The sequence below is a fragment of the Saccostrea cucullata genome, unplaced genomic scaffold, assembly GCF_032062105.1.
Source record: "Saccostrea cucullata isolate Sc308-1 unplaced genomic scaffold, CSIRO_AGI_Scuc_v1 ctg4281, whole genome shotgun sequence".
NCBI lineage: Eukaryota > Metazoa > Mollusca > Bivalvia > Ostreida > Ostreidae > Saccostrea > Saccostrea cuccullata.
The window spans coordinates 2,145-15,015 of NW_026933295.1; the positions used below are offsets into that span (position 1 = coordinate 2,145).

At 33.5% G+C, this 12,871-nt stretch overlaps 1 protein-coding gene and 1 long non-coding RNA gene across 2 annotated transcripts; both read left to right on the plus strand.

Annotated features, from left to right (window-relative positions):
* Window positions 1–605: 605 nt before the first annotated feature.
* On the plus strand, window positions 606–9,497 carry LOC134237938 (adhesion G protein-coupled receptor E1-like; the record flags this gene model as incomplete). The annotated part of the gene is made up of 13 exons (XM_062720078.1): window positions 606–728; window positions 803–925; window positions 1,973–2,101; window positions 4,034–4,146; window positions 4,249–4,307; window positions 4,399–4,565; window positions 6,446–6,561; window positions 6,684–6,739; window positions 7,046–7,230; window positions 7,429–7,504; window positions 7,788–7,849; window positions 9,105–9,256; window positions 9,471–9,497. Coding segments are annotated over 13 exons (1,388 nt in total), but the record flags the coding sequence as incomplete, so codon positions are not given.
* Window positions 9,498–9,752: 255 nt separating this feature from the next.
* LOC134237939 (uncharacterized) lies at window positions 9,753–12,235 on the plus strand. Its single transcript, XR_009985901.1, has 6 exons — window positions 9,753–9,816; window positions 10,402–10,449; window positions 11,154–11,226; window positions 11,520–11,560; window positions 11,666–11,722; window positions 11,887–12,235. It is a non-coding gene; the product is annotated as an uncharacterized LOC134237939 (long non-coding RNA).
* Window positions 12,236–12,871: the final 636 nt, after the last annotated feature.

Here is a 12,871-nt window from a genome sequence, read left to right on the forward strand (position 1 = left end):
ATCGAAAGTAGAGACAATCAAGTAATTCATTTATGAAAGCGTGTTTCCTCTTAATGTAATATAATAATAGTCTATTGAACTTTTTATGACTAATATAATTAGTATTTAACTTGAAACGTGACTGTATATTTTTTTTTTGCCGGACACGAGTACGTTGTTATTAAGTTTTAAGGCATCTTATTAGTTTTAATTATCTGTATGCGATAAATTACCAATATTGATTTATGGAAAAAGTACAACAAATATTTCGAAAGAAAGTTGATTTAATTTTATTAAATAAAGGCAATGAGAATGTTTAAAATATTTATCATCAGAACTGTGACACACCGTGTTACACGGTGCACAGAAACGCTGACTTCAAAGACGCCGACAAGGTTCGAGGTCCACGCTAAAGCGTGGACTTGCGGTCCACGGGGCCCCGTGTTTTTTGCGGAAAACTCGTGGCCTGTACTGTACTTTATTAAATAATCCAGGAGTCTTCAAAATACAATGTATCTTTAAAAAACAAGCATATAGAGACTTTGAGATTCTTGGCAGCTTTGTATTAACAATTTTTATTGCCACCTAGTCCAGGATTCAGTGACTGGTGATCTGGTTGTTTTCAGATATAGATGAGTGTTCCTCTAACCAGCACCTTTGTACACAGAGATGTATTAACACACAAGGAAGCTACAGGTGCTCTTGTACTGACGGCTTCCAACTCAGATCAGACAACACAACTTGTGAAGGTATAAAAGAACTCTATCTTTAATTCTAGAAAGTATCTGTGAAGACTATTTTCCATTATAACCTTTGATTGTAGATGTAGATGAGTGTAGCCTTGAGACATCAGACTGTCATCAACAATGTCTTAACACTATAGGAGGATACTACTGCTTCTGTTATGAGGGATTCCATCTGACTGGTTCTAGTCAATGTATTAAAGGTAATCTCTCTCTCTCTCTCTCTCTCTCTCTCTCTCTCTCTCTCTCTCTCTTTCTCTCTTTCTCTCTCTCTCTCTCTCTCTCTCTCTCTCTCTCTCTCTCTCTCTCTCTCTCTCTCTCTCTCTCTCTCTCTCTCTCTCTCTCTCTCTCTCTCTCTCTCTCTCTCTCTCTCTCTCTCTCTCTCTCTATATCTCTCTCTCTCTCTCTCTCTCTCTCTCTCTCTCTCTCTCTCTCTCTCTCTCTCTCTCTCTCTCTCTCTCTCTCTCTCTCTCTCTCTTCCTCTCTCTCTCTCTCTTTCTCTCTCTCTCTCTCTCTCTGTCTCTCTCTCTCTTTCTCTCTCTCTCTCTCTCTCTCTCTCTCTCTCTCTCTCTAGACACGTTGGAAAGCAAAACATACACACAATATATTGTCAGTCCGTGCAGTTGTGGTAAGCAGAATGTGACGACTGGTTGAACGCACCTCGGTCTTCTCTCTAAACAATAACTCTCGAGCCCTCTTTACAAAAACTGTGTACATAACACGAGTGTGCTCGATTTGCTAAACTCTGCGCGCATCTCTTAGTTCGGAATGACGATACTTGTGAAGGTGTTTTGCTTTCTAACATTTCTACTCTGAATAAAATTATTTTTCTTGATAAAAGTTTTAATATTTCTCATTAAAACACATCAAAATTGACACTTTTCCTAAGGATTAAGAATACAGTTAAAATTTGTGAAAGTGCAAGGATGTGTCAATCAAACCCGCCAAAAAATTTGAAGTTTTAATAACTTTTAAACGAAATAAGATTTTTAATTAATTTTTGTGTGAAATGCTATTAAAATATATAATTCGTGATATTATACAGAAAAAATGAGAAAATATTAACTTCAAATCTGTGTCCAAGTACCTTTAAGGTGGATACTACTGCTTTTGTTATGAGGATGTAAAAGTTGTTAAACAAATAGTCAAATAATTAATTTGGGCTTGTTAAAGCCCATATTTCATTAGCCCTTTGACTCCCAACCTATTTCAATTTTGGCCAATTCATGATTTCTTTCTCTTGTATACAGATGTCTCTACCTCCCCCTGTGTTGCCACGGGTGATTCCTGTCAGTATGGATGTAGAGTGGAAGGAGGACTAGCTTTCTGTTTCTGTCCAAATGGATACACACTGAACACAGACAGGACAACTTGTTCATGTAGGTATACACACTGAACACAGACAGGACAACTTGTTCATGTAGGTATACACTGAACTCAGACAGGACAGCTTGTTCATATAGGTATACACTGAACACAGACAGGACAACTTGTTCATGTAGGTATACACACTGAACACAGACAGGACAACTTGTTCATGTAGGTATACACACTGAACATGGACAGGAAAACTTATTCATGTAGGTATACACTGTACACGGACAGGAAAACTTGTTCATGTAGGTATACACACTGAACACAGACAGGACAACTTGTTCATGTAGGTATACACACTGAACATAAACAGGACAACTTGTTCATGTAGGTATACACTGAACACAGACGGGGTAACTTGTTCATGTAGGTATACACACTGAACTCTGACAGGACAACTTGTTCATGTAGGTATACACACTGAACTCTGACAGGACAACTTGTTCATGTAGGTATACACACTGAACTCAGACAGGACAACTTGTTCATGTAGTATACACTGAACTCTGACAGGACAACTTGTTCATATACTCCCTAGGTATACACACTGAACTCTGACAGGACAACTTGTTCATATAGGTATACACACTGAACACAGACAGGACGACTTGTTCATGTAGGTATACACACTGTACACAGACAGTACTTGTTCATGTAGGTATACACTGAACACGGACAGAACAACTTGTTCTTGTAGGTATACACTGAACACAGATGGGGTAACTTGTTCATGTAGCTATACACTGAACACAGACAGGACAACTTGTTCATGTAGGTATACACACTGAACTCTGACAGGACAACTTGTTCATGTAGGTATACACCCTGAACTCAGACAGGACAACTTGTTATGTAGGTATACACACTGAACTCTGACAGGACACCTTGTTCATGTATTAGGTATTCATTAAGCACAGACTAATCGTACATAAGAAGAACAAATTAACAATGAGATATTTTTAAGAAAACAATTTTATATTCAGGAAAAGGTATTTGTAAGATCTGAAAATTGTGTCTTCTATTTGCATAGTGCAGGCTTACTTGTACGTTGTAGACATATTTCACTGACTTTTATCTTCACACAGTAACAAAAAGATCAAGTCTGCACCATGCATGTACTGAATATATTTTACAATCAAAATTTTTGACATAAAATACTTCTTTCTTTCAGAACCTTTGAGAATTTTAAATAAATTTGTGTGATTTTCTTGAGGTCATATCTAAACATATGAGTTATGATGTCATAGCTTGTGCAATGTTGAATGTGTTTATTGCATCCAAACCCCCGGAGAGGGTGAAAAACTACAAACAAACAATACAAAAATGTAAACAGTATGTCGATATAAAACATACACAATAAAAATATGACTAGAGCAGGTTTCCATAATTTTGGATTTTAACAGATTTCAAGGAGGAGCTGTTCTATCGAAATTATTTCCATAAAATAATAAACAGACATTAAAATAGTTCATCCCTAGCATGTTTACAGATGTATTAATAATGCAATAATCAATCAATTGATGCAATCAAATTTAACGATCAAAACAAAGACAGGTAAAAAACGTGCCAAGTGCGCCTTGACTCAATACCACAGTTAAAAAATTACATATGACTAGAAAACGAGTATTATGCATTGCCTACACATCATAGTAAATGAAAAATCACAAAACTTACTTCATAGGTGGCTTTAAATACAGAAAAATAAGCTGGGTTCTGGAACCCAAGGTTGGCACTGATGCCTTAGATCGTTTCTGGTATACAATAAAAGTAAAGTAAAAACCAACAAATCCGGAAAGAATAATTCCGGGGCACTACAAGCTGTTGCCTTAAAATCTGGAATTATCTTCTAAGCTTTAAGCATAAAGATTTCTTCAACAAAGTTGGATTTTGGGGGGTAGGTATTGGCATTACAGTTTATGGTCCTTTGCTTTTTTCAGATGTAAACTCAACAGTAAATGTACAGTTGAAGACAAATATCAATTTCCAGTCTGAGTACAGTAATCCTTCTTCACTGCTGTACAAGAACTTAAAGGAGGACATGGAAAGTGAGGTATAATATTAAATCCTTCATGTTATAAAGTTGCACAATTCTTGGATGCGAAAAATGCAACATGAAATTCCAGTTAGTTATCACAAAGTTATCTTTTTCTAGACTCAGACCTTTTTTGTCAACATGCAGAATGTGAAGTCTGTCAAGATTTTAGGAATAAGGTAAGTCACTATGCCTATTGTGAATTATAAGCATCGTTCAGATTCGTTATACAGGTATAAGTTAGTAATATTTTTTGCTTTGTGTTTACAGGGAGAGCAGCACTGTATTTGACCTACAAGTGAAGTTGAACACAAATCTCACCATGGGGTTGGAGGCTGAGTTGAGTACAGCTCTACAGAACATGTACCAAACAGGAGTACAGCTACAGGGAACTAAATATAGCGTACTACAAAACCCTGTTATATCTGTACCTTATAGTAAGTATCTGTTGAACCTAGCAGAATCTTTAATAAGTTCACACAATAGCTCTTATTGAATGGGCATATATTTGTTTTAAGATTTTATTTTACAACAGTTACAAACAGGCTTATACCAAAGTGCTAAATGCAGACAGTTTTGCTTTTTGGTTTGATTTTATTTATTATGCCCCCCTTCGAAGAAGGGAGGGCATATTGCTTTGCTGCTGTCTGTCGGTCGGTCTGTCGGTCCGTCGGTCTGTCGGTCCACTTAGTTTCCGTTCATTTTCTTCGCAACCGTTGCACATACTGAAATGAAATTTGGTATACAGATATATCACATGAATATCTGGGCCAAGTTCTGTTTTGGGTACAATCGCACCATTTTTGACAGAGTTATGCCCCTTGGACTTAGAAAAGTTTCATTATTTGCAGTGTCCGTTCATTTTCTTTACAACCGTTGCACATACTTAGATGAAATTTAGTATGCAGATATATCACATGAATATCTAGGTCAAGTTCTGTTTTGGTTACGATCGCGCCATTTTTGACAGAGTTATGCCCCTTGGACTTAGAAAAGTTCCAATTGTTTGCAGTTTCCGTTCATTTTCTTTGCAACCGTTGCACGTGCTGAGATGAAATTTAGTATACAGATTTTTCAGATGAATATCTAGGTCAAGTTCTGTTTCGGGTATGATCGCACCAGTTTTCACAGAGTTATACCCCTTGGACTTAGAAAAATTTCAATTATTTGCAGTTTCCGTTCATTTTCTTAACAACCGTTGCACATACTTAGATGAAATTTTGTATGCAGATATATCACATGAATATCTGGGTCAAGTTCTGTTTTGGGTACGATCGCACCAGTTTTCACAGAGTTATGCCCCTTGGACTTAGAAAAGTTCCAATTGTTTGCAGTTTCCAGTCATTTTCTTTGCAACCGTTGTACATATTGAAATGAATTTTTTTATACAGATATATCACATTAAAATCTAGGTCAATTGTGTTTTAGGCATGATTGCACCATTTTTGACAGAGTTATACCCCTTGGACTTAGAAAAATTCCAATTATTTGCAGTTTCCGTTCATTTTCTTCACAACTGTGCACATGCTGAGATGAAATGTAGTATACAGATTTATCAGATGAATATCTAGGTCAAATTCTTTTTGGGTACGATCGTGTCATTTTTGACAGAGTTTTTGCCCCTTGGAATTGGAAAAATTCCAATTTGGGGGGAGGGGGGCATAAGTGTTTTACAAACATCTCTTGTTTTTTTTTGTATTGTAGACCCTGCCCCGTGTTTACTTTGTCTTTCCACTGAAAGATGCCACATCCTTGTGGATAACAGCTATGTATGCAAACTTTTCTGATTTTCTTGTTGGTGCACATTTTGGGGTTTTTTGATAAGCATCAATAAACACTCAATCTTTTTGCTTACTTTTTGATGTAGTCGTGCAAAGTCTGTATTCATTTCAGAGCTTCTCAAACTGTTTCACCTGTACCATAAAACTTCTTTTGAAGTGTTTTGCATATTGTGTTATATGACCTACAAGTTATAAGAAATATATATAGATTAAGTGTAAAGGTTATTTCCCCCCAATTAATTAAGACTACTTTAACTGCATGAAGAACTAAAAGTTTGTACTCTTTCTAATGCTTGAAGAACTATTAAATTTGTACAATAATGCTATTTCTTTTTTTTTTCTTTTTTTTTTTTTCAGAACAATTTCAGGTATGCAACAGCTTTATTTAAATCTATAATATGCACACTTAGTTCAAGCAACTGTATATATATAGTTATTCTTTGATAGTTTATAGTTAAAGTTTATAACCCAATTACATTTACATTCAATTTCTTTATTTACATGTATATGAAATCATCAAATTTAACATTTTTCAGTGAGTACTACTAATGCAGTGTACCTGAAAATAGCAATAGCTAAGAGTTATGAAGCATATATGGTGGATACAACAGATATACAGTATGCTGTGTTTGAAAATTCCATCATCACAACTGTAAGTTTTATGCTACGCCTACAGTTTACAACTAAAGGGTGGGGGGTGTAGTGGCTTTTATGAAATATAAAAATTCTTGGATCATAAGAAAGATAGAACTTAGTTAAAATATTTTTTTCTAGCTGAATGGAATACTGAATTTCACAGTGGTAGACAGAATCCAATTGTCAACAATATCGTGAGTGACCATAGAATTATTATCAATACTAAGATATTTTGATTTCTATATAATATTAGTTCTTGCATTATCACATAATTTGACATATTTCTATTTGAAGACATTTTGTTGAAATGCTTGTTGTATATTCCTTTGTGACATAATTGGCAATTTTTTAGTTTAACTGTCACTGAGAATGGAAAGTTGAGTGTAAATATTTTTTTGTGTTTGTACAATGGATTCAGGATATCAGAACTGTAAACTAACCTTTATTTCAAATAGATATGGAATCTGATATAGAATTTATGAATATTTCTGGTGTTTCAGAGCTTTGTCCACTGGAACAAAATTACATGTGACAGTCTTCCTGAAAACTTTATCTGACCCAGATTTTGTGACCCTGATTGCCAGTAGGACCAATGAGAGAGTAGACACTGTAGGGTGTATAACTCTTGGTGGTAACTGTGTACCTTTGTTAAGGAATACAGACATCTTTGATGGAACACAAGAAGGTTACATTACTTCAGTGTTTGTAAAATGACAAAATTGTACAAATACAAATAAACTTGCAAAAAGAGTATACATGATTACATACTTAAAGTATATGTCACTTGGACTTAGTTTTCCTTTTTATAACCAACTTAAAGATTCTTGGTCACTGCATGGTTGCAAGCAAAAAATTGACCTTCAATTTATTTTCTTTGATACAGTTCCAGTGGTATGCAAGACCTGTTCAGAAAATGCTACATGTATCACTAATTCCCCAGGCTGGTGGAATTGCTTCATGTAAGTTAATGACTGAACATACATTTGTACATGTATACCCCTATTTGAATGAAGTTTAATAGATGTACAATATTTTCACCTGTTATTATATTAGAGACAAATCAAGGAAATTTATTAGATCATGAATAAATGATTGCACTTATAACTTTATCAGAAAGTTAATTTGATTGAACTTTTTGAAACCTTATGTGAATTATCTTAATAAATGACTATTAAAGTCGAAGTTTACTTAGTCTAATGGCATAGTTACTGTAATTGTTACATTTATTTTAAATTATTACAGAAGTACTACTGTAATTCCGTCTGCTTCAACTATTCCTACAACAACAATCGAAACATCAACTGGTAAGAATTAATGTATAGTCTCTGGATTAATTGTGTAGATGTATTTTTCTTGTGTTGTTTATTGTATTCCAACTTGAAAAGTATAATATTGTCCATCTGTTACACTTAAGGGTAGCCATCACTTATATAATAAATGTCTTCATCACCAATGAATGCAGTTTAACTTTCATGAAACTTTTTACATAGTGGAGTGAAAATCTATTTTAAATTTTAATAGGGCACATATTTAGGATTTCCCTTAGCAAATCATGGACATTGCCATCTATTCTAAAATATATGGGGTATCTATCTCTTATCCTCAACTGCTGCTAAACAACTGTAAAGAAACTTTCCCAGAATCTTTTTTACATGTTTTTGTGTACCTCCTATTTTTCGTTTTAATTTGACATATTTTGAGATTCCTATAACAAGACATTGAGACTTTGCTGTTATACATTTGTTTCAATAAAGAGGTTACCAATTCTGTTAATGCAACTTAGTCTTCACCCCCAAATGAAATTCTGTGGAGCATTTACAAAATCTCGTTTGCATATATTTCCAAGAAATACACTTTGCTATTACGTGAACTCAAATGGGAGCAGCTGTGGGATATCATTTTATGAGCTCAGTGCTCACAGTATCTCTAGTTTTTCCCATAGCATCTACTACTTGAATTTGTGCAAACTTCTGCATGTCATGTCCCTTTAAAATATCAGTTATATACATTTTGTTTAATTTGTACTTTACTGAGAGCATAATGCAGAGCTGCCAACCCTTATGATTTTGGCGTAAGTCTTACAAAATTAGCGTCTGAAATATGCCTTACGATTTCTCTCAACATTTTTCCAATTTTGGTTTTTCTTGATCAAAGTTTATAATACCGGAATTTTCATAACTGGCCATCTACAGATTCTACTATTATAATTAAATATTCATAATCCTTACAACACTTGCTGTTTCGTCGTTTTGGTTTTATATGGCTGATCGCATTCATGTCAGTGTTTTAAAGTAAACAAAATGGAAACGTGTCTCAAATTGCTCCGATTGCATGTCCATTTACAAAACTTCAGGGGCAGGGTCCTAGGCGGCCCCCAGACCACACCTTACTATTTTTCATTTCAGAATGTTGGCAGCTGTGTAAATGAAGTAAAAATCAAGATATGATACTTTTCCCTGTACAGTATTATGTGTCTTAAAACATTTTAATTGTTTAAGAAATGGAATATTTATGTAAAATGTAGATGATCTAAGATAACAAGACATTTTTCATTTACAGTTTCAGCAGTTCCTACTACACCCAGAACAATCACAGAGGACAAGCAGATCCTTGTGGGGGTGGGGGTAGCAGTCCCCCTGGGGGCCCTTTTCCTTACCCTCATTATTGTTCTTGGTATATATTTCTGCAGGAAGTACACACAAAATACAAAGGTTGGTTTATTTAAAGGTTTTTATTATCTTCTGTGACATAATTGTGAGTGGTTAGCTGTATTTGAGGACAGTTCATTTAGCTCAAAGTTCAAGGTTTATATGTAGAATTCACAAAGTATTTCTGAGCAGGAACTTTATTAAAATTCATGAGTGTAATAGCATGTTCAAATTTTAGTTTACTTTTATTCAAAGTTTTGTTAAAACATTGTTCCAGGATCATGTTCAGATGGTCTTGGTTTAAATTTTTCTCATTGTGTTGTTATGTACCGTGAAACCTGTCTAATCTGACATGCACTGGGAGATAGATTTTATGTTGGAATAGACAGGGTGTCGGACTGCACAGTAATCACAAGAAAGGCATGAAAATGGCAAATTGGGAAAGAAATTTAATGTCAGAATTCAGAGTGTGTTGGACTGCTCAGGTGGCGGATTAGACAGTTTTCACTGTAGTAGTTGTTTCGTTTTGGACTATTAATATTATTTTGATACACTTTTACAGGAATAGAGCTCAAAATTATACTGCAGGGCCACTACCCAGAAACCCTACAAACAGAGAGAGGGTGAGTGCTTAAAACCTTTTTTATATAATTATTTTTTGATTTTCATTCTGACATAAATGTACATTCTCTGTAGAATGTAAACATTTCATTAACAAGGTGATATGGCACTTAAGTTTGTATATTTTAGACAATTATGTGATTTGTCAAAAAAAAAAAAATATGATTGATCAAGCTATATGTTTAAAAAAGATACTGTAGGTTCCTAATTATACGCGAGGAATTAATTTCCGCTTAATTTTGCGAGAAGCATTGCTCACGAAAAAATTTTACTAGCTTTTATTTTAATGATGCTGAAATGTATGTAAAATCAGTTGATCAACCGTAAATGCGCAAATTATAATTCTCGCGATTTGACGTTTAATAGCCAGTTCACAATAAAAGGTACTCGCAGAAAATAAGGAATCTACAGTATTTTCTTATGAAAAATTTATACAATAATAATGTACTTAATAAACCGACTTTTTTATACATTAGTATTCAGAACATTTTTTGGAGAAAAAAATATTTATCTAGAATGCATGATTTCATGTACATGTGTCACATTTGACACAGTAAAATGTAATTATAAAATGTTGTGTTTTGCAGGTAGTCTTTCGGCAACCTATAGGACACATTAGACAACCTTCTGCCCAAGTAAGTATATTATTGGCATGTATCAAAATACCATTAAAAATCAAACACAGATTTTAATTTTTTTTTTTTCATTTTAATTCTTTATTGGTCACTGGTCACATTAAGATTTAGAATTGTGTGGATTCAGACTTGGTTTTGTTAGATGGAGGCATGTTCAGTTTAATTTCTCATTAACATGATTAATGAACATTCACTCCTGCATAAGTATAGAAGTTGGTCCATGAATATCACGTACATATACTACCCAACTAGCATGAGTGTTTATTCAATTTATCAAAAATATTTTTTTTTTTTATAGCTAAACTTCTTGAGTAATTTCATTGCAACTTAGTTTTAAAAAATATAAATTTTATAGTTTTTGACATTTTAACAGAGGTCTGAGGTTTTGACTCACCATTTTAATTTTTTTTTTTTTGAACTTGGAAAATGAAACTGATTAAATTTATTTTTGAATGTATGATTGGTGTACCTGTCATATTTAAAAAATGTTATTGATCTCTATTCACCATAATACATAATGTCACACAAAGCAAATTGGTGTTTATTAACTCACCCAACATTTTCAATCTGAATTGAACATAACCCGAAAATTGGGAAAAAAGACTATTTGATAATTGTATAATCACAAATAATGATCCAATGAATTCTTCTAGAATAAACTATGCACAATATCTTTGAGAACTATTACCGTGTTTGTTTCATAGATAAGACCTACCCTACGTAATGGTATACCACCCAGCTACCCACGGTTATATCCTGTTCTGGACCATCTACAAGGTACAACATTTTAACACATCTAGCCAGAAATAAAGGTCTCTATCTTTGTTTACAAATACTTCTGACCATAGTTTCCTAATCTTTCAGTCTTTTCCTGTGTCAATTAATAAGTTTATTAATTTCATGCATTTGTCTCCAATATGCACCCTTTTTCACTGCAAAATATTCTGTAGGGGGAAATGTTTCATGCTAAATTTTGAGAGTACATTTAAAAAAAAAGGCAAAGACACAAATATGCTATTTAAAGGAAAGCAGAAAATTTGATGTCTTGCTAATACTTTTTTTTTTTTCAGATGACCGTCGGTCAGGTCGAACATCAAGACAAAAGGACAATGTAAGATTTTATTACTATATAGTCTCTCTTTTTATAATTATATATTATGCATATGAAATATTTCAAGTGTTAGGGATAAAACCTCTAATACTTTTTTTTTTACAGTTTGCTTTGCAGCGTCCTTTGGTGGATCAAAGACCCAGTACTATATACAACTCCTAGGTTTGTTGTTATGTATACATTCTGAAATATATATAATTACATGTATAAGTAGAGACCTCAGAAGGCGAAACATTACAAGAATTATTCTTGTATATCCAATAAAAGAAATACACTAGTTTTATTAACCCTTTCAAAGTATTTTTTTTTCAAAATACTTTTTACAGGCCCTTTGACTGGAGGAAGGGTGATTGGTGTTTTAACCTTGGATGTGCTACTATTGCTTTTATGTTTCCAAATCTCTCTCCAAGTTGCGGGCCTGTAGCTTCATCGTCAGTTTCAAGATGTGGCTTACCAGTAGTATCGTCCTTGAATTTTTTCAAAAGTTAATAGTGATGTACAGTATTTATTTTCTTTTTTTCCTAATTACAAGAAGAGAGTGTGTATTTATCTATATGTTGCTGATTCATTGACTCTATTATGTTCATTGTTTAGTTAAATATACACTCAATATCCTTTGAATATTTTATATCTCTTGAATATTTATTTGTTAAATGATTTTTGAAAAAAAATATAGGGATTATATTATAATTTTTACAAACAAATCGTTATATTTTTGACAATATTTTTGCTACATATTTATTAAATATATACAGTGTTACTTTTGAGAATATTTTTGCTACATATTTATTATATAGAGAGTTATGTCTACAAATGTTATAACTATATTTTTCAGCAGAAGTTATAATAAAACTATCTTTTAAAATTAATGGCTTTGCATTGTTAAATTGTTTCCGTAGCATTCTTGCTGGGAAGTGTGTTTTATGATCGAAAAGTAGGTCAAGGTGACCTCATTTAGATATTTTAAGCTGAACTTAATTGTTCAAATTATCATCATAAAATTGCAAGAGTGTTAAACCTAATTGCCAGTTGATATGCCTTTTGCAATGCACACCTTTTCATACTTGAAATGATGCAAAAAAATGGGAGGAGTTGACCTAAAAGCCTGGTGTTGAAATTCTACATGACCCAACCTTGTTATTGTGGTCACAATTTAAGGAAAAACCATTGTAGCTTTTAGTGTTGTATTTGCTTATATAAGCATCATTAGGCAACCGAAGAAAGACTTGTTTGATTTTTAAAGTCAAGCTGCATTGAAATGAGGAAATGAAGAGAACAAATTGGTCTCTGTATTGTGAAGAAGTGTACAGG